Raw genomic sequence first — 17,256 nt, 5'->3', positions numbered from 1 at the left:
CTTCCGTCACCGCCGGCCCCGCCCACTCGTTCCGTCTTCGCTGCCTGACTAGGCCACTAGAGTGCGCGCGCGAGAGACAGCGACTCCAAAGTGGTCTCCGGGTCGTGCTGCTCCGCGGGAGCGAAGGCCTCCCAGGGGCCAGGAGCCCGCTCGGGTTTTCCTAGCTGTCGATGGCGCTCGAGGCGGGTGTGACCCCCTCATTCGCCCGCGCTACCCGACTGATGGCGCTCTGTGGCTGTGGGAGCCGGGAACTAAGGTATGCATGTGTACACTGACGTGTATATACTAAAGAGGGCCTTCTGCTCCGGCAGACACACCTAAAGTAACACACTGTCAGGTTAAGAACATGCACGGATGTCATACAGAGATCCAGACATGAGCATACACACGGCTGATCCACAAGCACTCGTTCTCACACACTTTACAGACCTCCCACAGTATCTTTGAAACCAAGGTAACAAACTATGCGAACTAAGACAAAACTATGGAAGGCTCCAGAACTTCCGCAACAGTAAACCCAGCACTTAGAAGACATAAGAAGCAGGACTACACGTCCACCCTTTGCTACATGACTCCCTGTCCAAAGAAAAAGAAAAAAGGCCAGCAAGATGTCTTAGCAGTTTTGTGACCTGTGTTACATCCCCAAGGCCCACGCTAAGGTAGAAGTAACAACTCCATAAACTTGTCTCTGATCTCCACACGTACCACAGCAAACAAAACAAACCCCAAACCCTTGAAACTTTAAACCACCTTCAGTGTACTGGCCTAAAAGCTCTTAGCTACACTTCCTTGCTTTTGTCATTGGCAAGGTTTTAAAGATCTCTGTCAGTAAGACTAAGGAAGATCTAGGTATGTTATGTGTGAAAATGTTGGTGTGATTTGAAAGATGACACATAAGACCCACTAAATGTTTTTCCTCTGATATAGGGAAAATGAACTTGGAAATGAAATTGGAATCCTTAAAAACAAAACATCGTATTAATCCAGTGAAACTACCAAATTCTTAAGTTTTTGTTTGTTGCAAACAGTTACAACCAGATCCATGGTTTCTTCTTTCTAGATCATCAGCGACATTCCCTTGGCTCTAAGAATGCAAGTAGGCCCTCAGCACTTTTACCTTGGGCCAATCTTGGTGACATCAGGGGTTACTCCTCAGTATTTTTTGGCCAGTTCAAAGCAAACATGGGTATTCTAATGTAGTTCAACTACTTCACCTACATTTATAGAACTGTATCCTAAACTTTATAGGAGCCTCTCACCTCAAAGCAGGGTCACAAACCACTAAGCTGAAGCCCCCACAATTTATAGCCAACTGGAAGGGAAAGTTTGACTTTGCTGCTGCTGAGCACACAACAGCTTTAAGAGGACAGAGACTGAGTTATTTATCCAAAGGATGCTGACAGCAAGTTGGGGTGGCCCTCAGGAAACAGCCTTCTCAAAAACAAACATACAAAATAAAAAAAAATAAAAAAAAAGGAAACAAATCTGTTGTAAACCTGAGCCTCAAAAGCAAAGAGTATTGTCGAGGAACCTGGAAAACAGTCCAAGGTAGGTAGGAACAATAGAATCAGGAGTGTTTACTTTTTTTGAGACAGGGTTTCTGTGTGTAGCTTTGGAGACCAGGCTGGTCTGGAACTCACAGGGATCCATCCACCTGCCTCTGCCTCCCCAGTGCTGGGATTAAAGGCATGCACCACACTTGTCTACATGTATGCCATCTGTGTGGTGCCTAAGCCTTTGAGCTGTATTTAATAAGTTGTTAGTTGAGGGCTGGAGAGATGGCTCAGCGGTTAAGAGCACTGACTGTTCTTCCAGAGGTTCTGAGTTCCCGGCAACCACATGGTGGCTCACAACTATCTTGAAGTAGATATGGTACCCTCTGCTGGCCTGCAGGCAGAAGGCTGTATACACAATAAATAAATAAAATATTTTAAAAAAAAGTTGTTGGTTGCAAACCTCCACATAAGTGCTTACAACTGTTGCAGCTCCTCTGCCAAGAGCAGTGTATACCGTTAACTTCTGTGGCATCTCTCTAGCCCCCCACCCCACACACAGGGTTTCACTCTGTAGCCCATGCTCATCTTGTAGCAACTCGTAGCAAGCCTTCTCAGCATCCATAGTGTGATACATCACACATTTGGCCAATCCAAACACCTCTAAAACCTAATGGTATCGGTCTGGAATTCCAGACACTTAGGGGACAAAATAATTCACCAGGCGGTGGTGAAATCCTTTAAATCCAGCCCTCAGGAAGCAGAGGCAGCCTGGTCTCCAGAGGCCAGCCTGGTCTCCAGAGCAAGTTCCAGTTCAGCCAGGGATACAGGAAAAAAACAAAAACAAAAAACAAAACAAAACAAAAAAACACACCAACAACAAAAAAAACCTTTCCTCAAAAACCAAAAACCCAGACCTACTTAGGCTACATTGCAATTGCAGGCCAACCCTGACAACTTAAAAGACCGTCCCAAATAAAAAGCAGAGGTATAGGGAATAGTGTTTCCTCAGGATTATGAGCTAGTTACTAAGGAAGCTTAGGTAGGATGACTCCAACTTTAAGGTCTACTTGGCAATTCAATAAGACCTTAGTGGCAGAGTATGTGCCTGTGCCTAAGACATGAAGGATTTACTCTCTGAGCATGCTAGTCTAGACTCCCAGCACTCAGTACAGGTACCTGAGGCTTTGATGTGAGGAGGCAAAAAAAGGCTTGAGGATATATCTTAAACCTTCACTGTCAGCCGCAGCACTAAATAAAATTGGGCAGGACGATCAGAAGTTGAATTTATCATACTCAGGTACATAAATCCCCTCCCCACCTTTAAAGACCATCAACACACCTTAATTTCAGTACTCAGGAGAGAGAAACAAGCAGGTCTCTAAGCTCAAGCCAGCCTAGTCTACATATTGAACCCCCAGTCAGGGACGCAGGGGGAACATGTCTCAAAACAACCCAAAACCCTTGTTTCAAAAAGGACAAGTTTGCACAATCGCATGAATAACTTGTTCCTTTTATCTTGTGAATGTTAATGATAGAAGCTAGCATTGAAGTAAACCGACTTCAGAATAACTTGAGTTCATTATCCAATTTTTTTTTTTTTTTTTTTTTTGGTTTTTCGAGACAGGGTTTCTCTGTGGCTTTGGAGGCTGTCCTGGAACTCGCTTGGTAGTCCAGGCTGGTCTCGAACTTACATAGATCCGCCTGCCTCTGCCTCCCGAGTGCTGGGATTAAAGGTGTGCGCCACCAACACCCAGCCAATTTTTTTTTTTTTTTAAAACAAGGTCTTGGTAGGTGGCTCACTAGCCGTCAACTAATGGTCCCCATGCTCCAGCCTCTCAAGTGTGAGGATTACAATGAGTCCAACTAGTCAACACTTTTGAACTTTTCCCCCCAAAGACAGAATTTTTCTGTTTAGACCAGGCTGGCCTCAAACTCAGAGATCCACCTGCGTCTGCCTCCTGAGAGCTGGGATTAAAGGTGTGTGCCACGACCGCCCAGCACTAGACAAGGGTTTTAAGATAGCTTTATGCCTCTAGTCCTAAAGATTTCTTTATAGAAGAGGACAGGGCACACCATCTAAGATAGAGGTCAATTAGAAATTAGTAGGGAGCAGTTGGTGACTCACACTGTTTCACTGTGCTGCTGCTGAGACTGCTCTTTACCTCTGCCTTGAGGCATACTGAGTAGTTTGAATACAAAGTCACAATATAGTGTCTCATCTTCCAGTTTAGGCCCGTGCCTCCCTCCAAGCAAATAACCAATGAGAAAGCCTCATTTCTACTTTAATCTAGGCAAGTTGAACAAACAGAACTGTCCTTACTTTTGATAGGCAGTGGCACTGAAACTCAAACAGGTCTAACTCTTACTTGAATGGACTCTAGTGTCACAAATAAAACCCTCTTCACAAAGTAGGAATCTTTCTGCTTCTGAAACATCTTCATTTGAATAGTCTTGAAGAGAGACATAAACACTATCATGCAGTTGATACAATGTTTTAAAAATTGGAGCTAGGAGATGGTTTAGAGCTTAAGAACACTGACTACTCTTTAAAATTCCCAGAAACCTCATGGTGCCCTCTTCTGGACTACAAACATACATGCAGGCAGAACACTTTACATAATAAATATAGCTCAGTGCTATAGTACTTGCCTACCTAGCAAAATACAAAGTCCTAGGCTAACTCTCCCACACTATAGTGATTAAATTCAGCTAGACATTTTTTTTTCCTTTTTCAAGATGGGGGTTTCTCTGTGGCTTTGGAGGTGGTACTGACACTAGCTCTTGTAGACCAAGCTGGCCTCGAACTCACAGAGATCCACCTGCCTCTGTCTCCTGAGTGCTGGGATTAAAGACATATGCCATTACTGCCCAGCTCTACCTTGATAATTTAAATAGTGGATATGACGTTAAAATTCTTAAAAGCACCCAGTTGGTGGCACACACCTTTAATCCCAGCACTCAGGCGGCAGAGGCAGGTGGATCTGTGAGTTCCAGGCCAGCCTGGTCTATATCGAGTTTCAGGACAGCCAGGACTGTTTCATAGAGAAACCCTATCTCCAAAAACAAAAACCAAACAATTTTTTTTCAGTGGGTGGTGATCGCACACAACTCGGGAGGTGGATCTGAGTTTGAAACCAGCCTGATTTAGAGTGTGAATTCCAGGACAGTAAGGGATACTGAGAAACCCTGTTTCTAAAACAAACCAACCAGAAGTTTGTGGAGGAGGGCAGGGCAGGTGTAGTGGCGCATACCTTGAATCCCACTAGTTGGGAGGCAGAGGCAGGTAGATCTCTGGGAATTGCAAGTCAGCGTGGTCTACACAGTTGAGTTTCAGGATAACCACAGCAACATGAGTGAGATCTTATCTTGGGGAAACAAAAGAAAAAAGGGGTTACTGATTTGGCTCAGTGGTAAATGTGCTTGCCATAAGCCTGAGAACTTGAGTTTAGTCTGGGGAACCCACAGTAGGAGACAAATGACCCCAGAAAGGATTTCTCTGATTATACAGAGGTGTATGAGTCCATATTATCACATAAGACCCCTCCCCCAAAAGGAATTTCCTCAGAATTTTACCAATATCTGCTATAGGCAGAGATTCATTTCCCTGTTTCCCCTCTCCCCAGACCATCTACAATCCTCAGGCTGGGCTCAAACTGAAATTTAACTTTTGGCACTGAGTAGGCTGAACTACTGTACACAACTAAATGAAAATTACATCTAGGGATATGTAAAGTAACAGTATCAGAATTCAAAACTTACTAGCAATGAGTAAAAAAGGATTGTAAAATAACCTCACATTTTTAGAATAGATAAGAGCAAACATTTCTCTTATAGGCTTGTCATAAACTAGACCTGAAGGCAAAGGGTGTGATGAGGTCTACAGAAGGCTCCTGGATGGGATCCCAAATTCAAGCCCAGTCATAGAGTAAAATAGCATCCCAGAGTGAATTCGACATCCCTATGTTGTTGGGGATGACCTTAACTTCTGTTCTTGTCCGTAGTGCCTGAGGTCTGGGATTAAAAGTATTTGCCTTCACTCCTGGTTTATGAAGTCACAGATTTGGAGAAAGCTAGGTAAGCACTGCCAATATGAAATAGATGCATCTGTGGACAACATCTTAAAAGTAGAAAAGGGTAAATATAGTAAGTATATTGGGGGGGATCTGATGTCTTAATGCCACAAATCAAAGTAAATGGTTCAAAATATTCTCCAAATTGCCAACTCCACACAGCATGACAAAAAATAAGCAATGACTGCTGATGGATACGGTTCCATTTATGTGGACAATGTTGTTCTGTTTTTGTTTGCCTTTGGAGACAAGGTTTTGCAATTAGTCTTAACTGGCCTACAACTCTCATGTAGACCAGGATGGCTTCCAACAACTCAGAGGTAAAAACAAGCCTCTGCCTCCCAAGTGTTGGGATTAAAGGTAGGCACTATCATGGCTGGCCCTGTCCACACTGTTTTTTTTGTTTTTTGTTTTTTTTTGGTTTTTCAAGACAGGGTTTCTCTGTATTGTTTTGGAGACTTATCGGTCCAGCCCAGCCTCGACTCACAGAGATCCACCTGCCTCTGCCTCCCGAGTGCTGGGATTAAAGGCGTGCGCCACCACCGCCCGGCTTGTCCACACTGTTTTTATAGTTGCTGTTAGATTAAAAAAAAAGGGGGGGGTTAACAAAAGTGAATAATTAGTAACAGTTAAAATTAAGTTGAATAAAATCGGCAAGGATTTTTTGTGCATGTTAGTAAGGAAATTAAAAAACTTTAACCAACAATGTTTGAAATGTCCGAGTTTGAAAGACAATTACTAATAATTCTGTGTCACTGATTTAAACCATAACTATTCTTTGGACCAGATTATCAAACACACCAAAAATCGCTCCTTGATTTTAAAGAGTGACAAAACTAATTTTTCCAATGCTATTCTCAATTCTATGGAAGTCTCTGAATAGGAGCTTTTGAAGTTTTTCTTTATCCACAGAATCTAAAATTCTAAGTTTAAAGTAAAAGGCCTCCCTTTCATTTATGTAACAGGAACAAGAAATCCACCAGGACTAAACTGAGATCTTTAGTAGTTTTTAGAACACCCAATAGACACTTAAATTCGTTAAGCATGCACAAAATGTAATAGTTGAATAAAAAGTCACAACTGACAAATATTTTGGTTAACATTCCAAACATGTTTAACCAACCAATCAACATGGCCTAGTTTTTTTTATTGATATTCACTTCAGTAACTTGAATCCACAGATATAAGCAGTATATAACCAGAGAGCTACAAGTAAACACAGATTATACATGCAAGGTTCTGCTCACAAAGGTCACATGTGCAGGTACAGGAATTAGAAGCGTGCGTCTAGAATTACGGCCAAACTGTTTTTAAAATGCAGAAATGTAAAATCACATCCTGAAAATATAGAGATGGTTCACACACTTCAAAAATCAAATGTTGCTTATACCAGAGATGTATGACAACTACAGGATTCAAGTGACAAGCAATAGGTTTTTCAAGAAATTAATACTGGTCAAAGAGAACAGGAATATTTTTACATTTCACTGAAATAACATTAGACTACTAGAATACGAAACCTAGCAGGAACTCAGGGAGAAAAATACAAATCTAAAGCCAATTACTTAATATTTCTTATCATCTAAACAGCATGACATTAAAAGAAAACTGCACCTGTATTCAAATGGCCAATCTCACATGAATGAAGTTCTCTAAAAATGAAATGCAACCAAGACAGCTTCCAAAGTCAAATGAAAAGTCTGCAAGGCTCAGATTAAAATGTGGAATGTTTTAGATGAAAAGTAATAAAAAAATACAATTGGTTTTGTTCTTTATTGAATGGAATCAAAAGTTGACATTTCTTTGAAGCCTCAAACTAATAAATTTCATTTTTCTGAATGGTTCTGTTATCTTTCTCTTAGTGGTGCAAGTTGTTTTCCATAGCTTACAACAGTCAATCTCTAGGAAGTACTTTTGTCTGTTGCCATTTTGATGAAACAAAAAACTTTTTCATTAACTTAACCGTATGTGTACTTTCTGATATAACACTTAAACACATGAACAGACATCTATTATTTTTCCACTAAAACAAAAGAGTACAATAGTTTTCTAACTATCAGTATTGTATTTAAAAAAGGTTAACATTAAAATCAAAGAACCATTGTTTTCCTTGAAATAATTAAGCTTCTTGTACATCTTAAGTTTCCTTCTTCTGTCTCCGTTCTTCTGCCAATTTATTCAGAAATTTCTGAGGGGGAACAAAAAGAATTACAGGGACTAAGTAACTGATGAGACACCTAGTATATGTATTAATTATAAAAAAATTCAGTCCAAGATTAGCAGCTTACACTTATGCCTTAATATTTCATAAATCAGTTAATCTTAGCAAAGAAAACTACACTGGCTCAGGACACAACAAGAAAGCATGAAAAAAAAAAGCACATGTGGAAAATGGATATTTCAATGTGCAATTAACCCTAGCTCTTTTAAAAGAGAAAACATGATCATATAAGGAAGAAACAGCTGGATTAGATCTTTGTTGTAACAATTTCACTGACCTAAAAGAGCCAGACAATACTCAAAAGACCATGGCTATGACTGGCTGTGCTGTAATGACACTTCATTGACAACAGCAGGTAGCTGGGCTACAAACTATATAGTGTGGTGACTCCTGCCACCTATGATCTCCAATGTATAATTTCTAGACACAAATCTATTAAAATACTTAGGGAATATTAGAGATATTTAAAAAGCATTTCTGCTTCTTTACTTCTGGTTAAAATATATCAGTATTGGTTACTGGAGATTGATGAGAGGGTTAAAAGCCATTATATCCTTAAAAAGAAAATGAAAACAAACAAAAAATACAGGAGAGAAAAAAAAAAACACAAAACATCTAGTTAAGAAAGGTGTCAAAACAGTTAAGAAAAGTCGATTCATTTGAACAACACAAACTCCCTAATACCCTTTTAATGGAGCTAATTCATCTTTTCTCTAAATACTTAGTCATAAAACAGATTGTTCTAGGTAACACACATGGTTTTGACCCCACATGGTCTAAAATCCAAATAGAGCTGCTAGCACTGAAAATGACCAATGTTTTCTTGTATCCATAGTAAGACACACAGATTGCAGTAAGTTACATTTGAAAGCAACACATAAGTAATAACTAAAATTTAAGGCTACCTTTATCCACCAGTCAATACATAACATGCGAAGAGATAATTTAATACTATACAAGTTGAGTTTCTTGTTTGAAAAATTTAGGATTAGAAGTGTTAGGGGCAGCCGGGCGTTGGTGGCGCACGCCTTTAATCCCAGCACTCGGGAGGCAGAGGCAGGCGGATCTCTGTGAGTTCGAGACCAGCCTGGACTACCAAGTGAGTTCCAGGACAGCCTCCAAAGCCACAGAGAAACCCTGTCTCGAAAAAAAAAAAAAAAAAAGAAGTGTTAGGGGCTTCAGATTTGGATGAGGCCCCGTGACACACAGGCCAAAATAACAATTCTACTTTTCTTCTTATAGACCCACAGCTAGGCCCTTAAACATGCTACCAAGATCTGTATCTCTATCGAGATATTTTCATATTTTCTTCCTTTCATGTGTAAGTGGTTATACACGTCTTTAAGCCCATGATTGACATCAGGAATCCTCCTTATCATTGAATCAGGGTCTCTCAATCAAACCTAGACCTTGCTGACAAAGCTGGTTTCACTTGCTGCTTGCTCCATTCTCACCTTCAACAGAATTAGTCCAAACCCTCAGTTCTGGGGAGGAGTCTCTTGCTTTCACAGCAAGCAGTTTACCACTGAGCCATCCCCCAAACCCTTCAAATATATCTTTTTTAATTTGGTTTTACGAGACAGGGTTTCTCTGTATTGTTTTGGAGGATGTCCGTCCAGCCTGGCCTCGAACTCAGAGATCCTCTTGCCTCTGCCTCCCGGAGCTGGGCTTAAAGGCGTGCGCCACCAATGCCCGGCCAAATATATCTTAACACAATATTTTTAAGTATACCAGTTTATTATTATACAACTTATTACTGTTAATAGGCTAGATGTAGAGTATCTTAGACTATCAGATCAGGAATGTTTAAGAAGTAGCCACTATGCAGGTGTGTGAAAAACCAAGTCACCCACAATTGGGTTAAGTACTAATTTCAAGTCTGCTTATGTTAATATTGAGGCCTTAATAAGGCTCCTAACTAAAAACCACAGTAGGAATCCTTCTTGCTTCCCGTTGAGCCTTACTCATTTATGCTGTGATGCAGAAATAAACAATCTCTAGTTTATAAAAGTGACTTTCGAGTAAAAGTCTTTAATGGAAGCTTACACTTACAATCCCAGTACTTTGGGAGGCTGACACAGAAGGACCCCAATGTCTACGCTATTAATTATGACCTAGAAAGGGAGACTTGGTCTCTAAAATGAATAAATAAATCAGGGACTTGGTACCATACAAACTCAAAACCTTGTAATTGTTCTATTTTATGTTCATATTTCTAGCACCTTTGAAATCTGAGAAATTAGATCGAAAGTACTTTGATAAATTATAATGTAAAAAAAATGTGGTTAGAAATTATTTTCTTTCTTCCAATTCACTACACAGCTCAGGATGGCATTGAGCTACTGATCCGATCTCCTAAGTGTAAGAATTATGGGTGTATATCACTAAATCTGGTTTTATTGGAGTGAAAAGAAGCTCAAAAGGCCGGGCGTTGGTGGCGCACGCCTTTAATCCCAGCACTCGGTAGGCAGAGGCAGGTGGATCTCTGTGAGTTCGAGGCCAGCCTGGTCTACAGAGCGAGTTCCAGGACAGCCTCCAAAGCCATAGAGAAACCCTGTCTCGAAAAACAAACAAAAAAAAAGAAGCTCAAAAGATAGGATGGGTCCAAGGACATACATACATTTTATTTATGTATCTCATTTATTTCCATAAATCATTTGTTTTCATAAATCTCCTGTTATATTCAGCCTTACCTTTAATTTCTGATAATGAGGAAGGCTGCTGCAATGAGTATTCTTTGCAACTTCTTCATTTGTATAAAAGAGTGAACACAGCTTACAGTAAAACCCTGTTTTAGGTATCACATAGTCTATACCTAGAAACACAAACATACATTCTTACAAATTAAGTAAACTTAAATTGTACTTAGTAGTCTCTAATCTTTTTTCCTGTCAATAAAATCTGAATCAGACAACGTATTTGTGAAAAGCCCAGTATGGCCTAAGCGAAAAACATAAACAATAGCATATTATTCTTTCTTCTTACTTAACTGATGTTCAAGGTCCTACCTACTATCTGTACACTTAAAATGGAAGACAGGAATATAACAAACACAAACGAAAAGCAATGTGTAATTTTAAAAATCAGAATGATAAGAGAGAACATAGTGGAACGGTAACTTAGGAGACAGATGGAAGAGGGAAAATAGAGCAAAACGTCAGTTTAAGTTCACAAATTAATGGGTGGGGAGATAGAGAAAATAACTTCACATACTATCAGAGCTAATAAGACCAACCTTCAAATCTTATTTTAATAAATTTGTTGGGAAAAGAGAGGGAAAGAAGTCTTTGATGCTCACCAACAGGAACATTAGGCTGATATGGTCCAATTCTATACTCATCTGGGATTGTATAGTCCTCCTTGCTTTCATCATTTTGGCCGTCTGCATTTTCACTTGTGTCTTTGTTTGAATCATCAGCATTTTCAGCAGATTCAGCACCTGGTTCTGTATTTTCCTCATTTTTAATCCCATTTTCCAATGCAGCTTCATTTTCTTGATCAAGTTCCTCCATCTTGTCCACCTAATTTCAACCAATACATCATTATTTTAGTCACAAGATTTATGTTCGGATTTTGAAGTTTGGAATCATCACCACCAACCTCATCTAGAGTGACAAAACCTTCCATACTCCCTGGGAAACAATGATGTTAAGACAAATTTACTCCAAAAGAATAATATTTTTGGGGTGAGGTAGGAGGGGAGGGAGAGAGAACTGGAATTGACATATGAAGCATGTCAATTTAATTTTAAAATTAAAAGAACAATATTTTTGTCTTATGTAAGGGAAAAGGATATGGTCCTTCTTTTTTTGGAGACAGGTTCTTACTACTATATAGTCCTGGCCCAAACTGGAGATCATAATCCTTCAGTTTCCCTTTCCTACTTGTCTTTGTATTTAATCATTATCACAAAATAGTCTTTTCTTGGGTTAAGAATGCAACTCACAGATGGTATACTTTCCTTGCCTGTATAAAGCCCTATGGTCAATCCTCAAACTTAGTAACTTCAAAAATAACTGAGGGTTTTTTTTTTTTTGGTCTTGTTTTGTCTTTTTTTAAAAGAAAGAAACAGGCCAGGCGGTGGTGCTGCACGCCTTTAATCCCAACACTCGAGAGGCAGAAGCAGGAGGATCTACCACTAAAGGGGCTAAAAAGACAGCTCATTATCTTTTTGTTTGTTTTTTATCCAGACAGGGTTTCTCTGTGTTGCCCTGGCTATTCTGGAACTCGGGTCTGTAGACCAGGCTGTCCTCAAACTCAAAGATACCTGACTGTTTCTGCCTCATAAAGGTAACATTTGAATATTATTTTGTGCCCACCAGCATGAAGGCTAGAGGACAATCTTGGTTGTCATTCCTAGTTTTTGGGAAACAAGGTTTCAGTACCCCATGGTTACCTCAAACTCCCTATACAAGTATAGATAACCTTGAATTTCTGACTCTTCCCTGCCTCTGACTGTTGGGACCACAGGTGTGTGCCTCTATATAAAACCTTAGTAATAGCATTTTTAAAATGTGTATAGATATACGCATTTGAGTTTCTATCATCATGTGTACATTTGAGGAAGTTAGTAGAGGACATCAGATCCCCCTAGAACTGGAGTCACAGGCTGTTTTAAACTATTTGCTATATGTGATAGGAATTGAACCTAGACCTTCTGTAAAAACAGGATTGCTGAGCCTTGAGCCAGGATCTCTTTATGTAGCCCTAGTCTGTCTGTCTTGGAATTCCCAGAGATTTGCCTGCCTCTGTCTCCTTCCTGGAGTTAATTTATCCATGTGCCACTGAATATGGCACTCAAAACCAACTTTTTTTTTTCTTCTCTGACACAGGGTTTCTCTGTAATGTTTTGGAGGCTGTCCTGGAACTCTCTCTCTGTAGACGAGGCTGGCCTCGAACTCAGAGTTCCGCCTACTTCTGCCTCCCGAGTGCTGGGATTAAAGGCATGTGCCACCAACGACCAGCAAAAAAAAAAAAACAAAAAAAAACAAAAAAAAAAAAAAACACAACTTTTAAATGGTTAAAGTAACTCCCGAGTTACTGAATTTCAAACTCATAACCCAATCTTTTCTTCTTGTTTTTTCGAGAAGGTTTCTGTGTATAACAGCCCTAAATGTCCTGGAACTCACTCTGTAGACGGGGATGGCCTTGAACCCAAAAGAGATCCACCTGTCTCTACCTCCCAAGTGCTGGGATTACTGGCTCACACCACCACTGTTAGGTTTTATAATCCTATATTTGTAGTTGTCTGGGTCTCACTACTGCACAGCTGAACCTCAAACTTCGGGTTCTATTTCATGGACATTCATAAGTGCTGAGATTACATAAATGTGCCACTATACCTGGCTGACATCTTCAAAACAAACATACCAGAATTTAATAATTATCACCGTAAGACAAAATATTATGCAGTTTAAAAGTCTTTCTTGTACTCTTGTTACATTTTCTTCAAAAGTTGTCTATTTCTTTTGCAGCTATAAGATAATGTTTCTATTGTAGTTTCCTCTTGAAATGTTTTGAAATCTGACTCTGCTTGAGAAAAAAAAACAAGAAAACTTGATCTGACCTAGTGTTCCAATTTAAACATAAAAACTTACCTTTTTAAGTTTTTTCTTGGATGCTGAAGCACTTGCATCTTTTTTCACAGCTTTATCTGAAGGCTCCTTTTTCCCATCAGACGATACATCCCCTAAATTAGCAACATCAGTCTCATCACCCACTGAACTACCGCTTTCTAGGAGAGCTGCTGCTTCTTCCTCATCCACAAGCAGCTCATCTTCAGACTCAAGAAGCATACTGGGTTCCTGTTCTGCCTGGTCATCCTTAGTGTCTTTTTCACCATCTTCACCTGACTTCTCTTCTTGCTCTTTACCCTCAGCTGGACTCTCAGTCTTCTGTGAACCATCAGTCTTGGACTTCTTATCACTGGGGGATTCTTTTCCATCTGGAGAATAGGATCTTTTCCTGAAATAAGACAGGTGCACACTTGGTTCGCCAATGTCAGTATGTATGGTTAATATCCATTGTCAATTTCATGAGATTTAAGATCAGGTCAGCTGAAGCTGGAAATATATCCTAAATGAGAGTGAAACCATTCCATGGACTACCTGGGGTCCCCGAGTGAATAAAAAGGAGACAGTGAACTGAATGGAAGCATTTATCTCTCACTACGTCCTGACTACAGATACCATGTGACCAGTTTTGTCAAATTCTTCTTGCCATCATTTCCTATCGATGATGGACTGTTATCTTTGAATTTGTAAGCCAAAATAAACTGTTCTTTTCTGAAGGTGCTTTGGCCAGTTACGTTGGCATAGCAAAAAGACTAGTAATTATTATGTAATATACAGACACAGGGAAAGTGAAATTACCGGGATTTGTCTTTTTTCAGTAAGTCAATGCCTCTGTTAGGAATCTAAAAGATAAAAAAGTTTTGAGAAATTAAATACATTAAATTTTACTCATTTGTAGACTGTATCAATCAAATAACATTCTACAACCCTCCATTATACAATGAATTTAGATTACTCAATCTGTACAACCACACCCAAGAATTAAACAGTTTCATAGTACAACTTTAATAAACTTTAAACAGCTGAGAGAAATAGATAATGCTTTCAGAAAACACATCTTCCTATTGAAAATGAAGTTTTTTAAGATTAAAAAACAAAACAAAAAGAAAACAATGCCTTTAATCAATCCTAGCACTCAAGACAGCAGCAGGCAGATCTCTGGGAGTTCAAGCCCAGCCTGGTCTACAGAATGATTAGGGTTACAGAGAAAGCCCATCTCAAAACACACTCATGCAGGCAGGCAGACACCAATAACCCAGTTTTTTTTTTTTTTAAATGTGTGTGTGTGTGTTTTTGGGCGGGGGTTGGGGCTCGGGCAAGAAAGCTTCTCACTATGTAGAACCCAGGCCGGCCTTGAACTCAAGAGATCCACATCTGCTTTGAGTGCTGAGATAAATAATGTGTACACAATGCCTGGCCCAGATTGTTCTTATCTATATGGGTTTGCATTTTATAAAGATTTTGTCTACTTGCACTAAAGTGTGTATATTTGAGTACATGACATGCATGCCTGATGCTCACAGAGATTAAAAGAAAGGGCCAGATCCTCAAACAGGGTTAGGGTTAGGAGAGGTTCTAAGCCATTATATGCGTTATGGAAACTGAACCAAGCATTCTCTCCAAGTCTGTGTGAGTGTTGACACTTAAGTACAGGGGTCCCCAGGGGCCAGAAAAAGGAGTTACAGGCAGCTGTAGATCAACTGACTTGGGTGGTAGGAAATCTAATCCTTTTGAAGAATAGCAAGTGCTTTAAACTGCTGAGCCCAATCCCCAGCCCCAAATCTTGTACTTAAGTATACAAAATGATTAAAGTATTGATATGGTTGAGCTGGTAAAAGTACCTGTCCCAAGCCTAATAATCACACCTGCATCGTGGCACTTGTACACCCACAAAATAAAGGCTAATTGCCATGAAGGACAGCAGTATACAGGAAGTCTTCTGCCAGTTTGAGCCAGCTAGGGTTGTTAGCAAAATCCTGTCTATCCTTCCCTCTCCTTCCCAAAAGATGAACAGAAAACACATTTGTGTCTTTTGTCAGGCATATGGATCATCTTAGCAGTTCAGAAAGTCAAAGCAGGGGCTGGAGAGACGGCTCAGAGGTTAAGAGCACTGACTGCTCTTCCAGAGGACCTGAGTTCAATTCCTAGCAACCACATGGTGGCTCACAACCATCTATAATGAGATCTGGTGCCCTCTTCTGACCTGCAGGAATATATGCAGGCAGAACACTGCATGATAAATAAATAAATAAATCTTTAAAAAAACAAACAAACATGCAAAAACAAAAACAAAATACCAAAAAGCCAAAGCAGTAATATTAGTTGAACCCAGTAGCTTGGGAGGAGACTGGCTTAGACAGTTAGACCTTGTGACCTAAAACTATTAAGGACTACATACCCTCAGCACTAGTTTTTTATATTTCTCAGACAAGTCAACTTTAACACATCTCCCCTGAAACCAAAGCGCCTTCTTCAGACAGTGGTCAACCATTGCCATTGCGTCTTCTCTGGTCTCCATCTCAATAAACGCCTGGAGGGAGAAAACCCCACAACAATATTACTTTTCACAGAACTGTATTAAGTGTTATTCTACACCATGAAATCTTCAGCAGAGCAATTGTACACTCTTCAAGAAAAACAAACAAATAAATAAACAATCCAAACATCTACTGACTGATGCTGGAGAGGGCTGGTGATGGAACCCAGCCCAGTCCTCTGAATTCTTTATATAAAAAATTCAAATATGCCCTGTGTTGGAAAACCAAAAAAACAACAAACAAACTAAAAATAAGAGTAAAACGAATTCAGGTCCTAAATTTGGATTCTGAAAAGCTGACTGTCACAGTGGTTCATGCTTGTAAATATGGCATTCTAGAGGCCAAGAAAAAGTGATTGTTTCAAGATGGAAGCTAGTCTGAGCTACATATTAAATTTCAGGCCAGCAAGAGCTATCTAGCCAAATCCTACTTTAAAAACCAAAACAAACCCCACAACCACTAACTACCCAAACACTCAATCCTGGGTGGGTGGGTGGGTGTCTGTGTGTGAGACCTTTAGGAAAAAAACTCTAAAAGGAAACTATTTTTCTATCATGGCAAGAGAAAACACTTAGCTTTCTTTCTACTCTGTACTTGCAAACCTTGTACACTTGACTATGAGCATCTAATAGTATGTATATATTCAACCCACAAACTAATGAGTTTCAACTACTGGCATCTACTCCCAGAATTCTTAACCCTTCCCTTGTTCTGTTACCTGACTTTTCATTCTCATCAATATGTAATTCTTTATTTTCCCATAAGGCTCAGCCAGCTTGAGGACAGCACTGTCAGAATAGCCAGAATGTGGTAAATTGCTGAGATGTATCACACGTCCAAGTTCTTGCTTTTGATCAAATTTCTGATCTGGTTTTCCTTCAGGTTTCTTAAAAAAAAGAGGACATAATAAAGGTAAATTAAAGACTGGCAAGTATGCTGCAATTATTAAAGGCCTAGCTTTTCAACAACCAAGCTAACAAATACAAAAATGAAATAAAGCTGATTACATATAACCTAGATAAAGACAAATGAAAGGGTACTACTAACCTTTATTCTCTTATACTTCTGGGATAAATGAACTCTCACTGGCTTGCCAAATACTAATGCTGGTGTGGTTGTATAATAATCCACTGCAGCCTGAGCATCTTCGGTGGTTGCCATTTCAATAAATGCCTATCATTACACAAAAAGAAATTTCTAAAAATGTTAACCCCAGTCTTTATGTTTTACATTATTGCACTTAATCATTTAACACAAAGCATCTTTATCAAAATGACATCTTAGAGTTCCCAAACTATTTACTAAAAATCTACTTAACATTAGGATATATCTTTCCCTCTGATATTTCAAATTACATGA

At 39.6% G+C, this 17,256-nt stretch overlaps 1 protein-coding gene and 1 long non-coding RNA gene across 6 annotated transcripts in view; one reads left to right on the top strand and one right to left on the bottom strand.

The window, feature by feature from the left end:
* Positions 1-101: 101 nt before the first annotated feature.
* The window catches only part of LOC121144394, a 33,905-nt gene continuing 16,750 nt past the window's right edge, over positions 102-17,256 (top strand). The window contains exons 1-2 of the long non-coding RNA XR_005881755.1: positions 102-256; positions 5,498-5,570. This is a non-coding gene — a long non-coding RNA (uncharacterized LOC121144394). The remainder of the gene's footprint in view (positions 257-5,497; positions 5,571-17,256) is intronic.
* The window catches only part of Matr3 (matrin 3), a 28,303-nt gene continuing 17,741 nt past the window's right edge, over positions 6,695-17,256 (bottom strand). For 4 of the 5 annotated variants that reach the window (XM_005065279.4, XM_013124262.3, XM_013124255.3 and 1 more), the window contains exons 8-15: positions 16,945-17,070; positions 16,616-16,783; positions 15,759-15,890; positions 14,159-14,202; positions 13,385-13,751; positions 11,086-11,308; positions 10,481-10,602; positions 6,695-7,754 (exon numbers count right to left, since the gene is read on the bottom strand). In XM_005065279.4, coding sequence (XP_005065336.1) covers positions 7,704-7,754; positions 10,481-10,602; positions 11,086-11,308; positions 13,385-13,751; positions 14,159-14,202; positions 15,759-15,890; positions 16,616-16,783; positions 16,945-17,070 — 1,233 coding nt within the window. In that variant the 3' untranslated portion in view covers positions 6,695-7,703. The remainder of the gene's footprint in view (positions 7,755-10,480; positions 10,603-11,085; positions 11,309-13,384; positions 13,752-14,158; positions 14,203-15,758; positions 15,891-16,615; positions 16,784-16,944; positions 17,071-17,256) is intronic. The other variant, XM_040758097.1, reaches the window with a different exon arrangement.

This window comes from Mesocricetus auratus, unplaced genomic scaffold, assembly GCF_017639785.1.
Source record: "Mesocricetus auratus isolate SY011 unplaced genomic scaffold, BCM_Maur_2.0 Super-Scaffold_100015, whole genome shotgun sequence".
Classification (NCBI taxonomy): Eukaryota; Metazoa; Chordata; class Mammalia; order Rodentia; family Cricetidae; genus Mesocricetus; species Mesocricetus auratus.
This window is presented reverse-complemented; position numbering and strand designations above follow the sequence as displayed.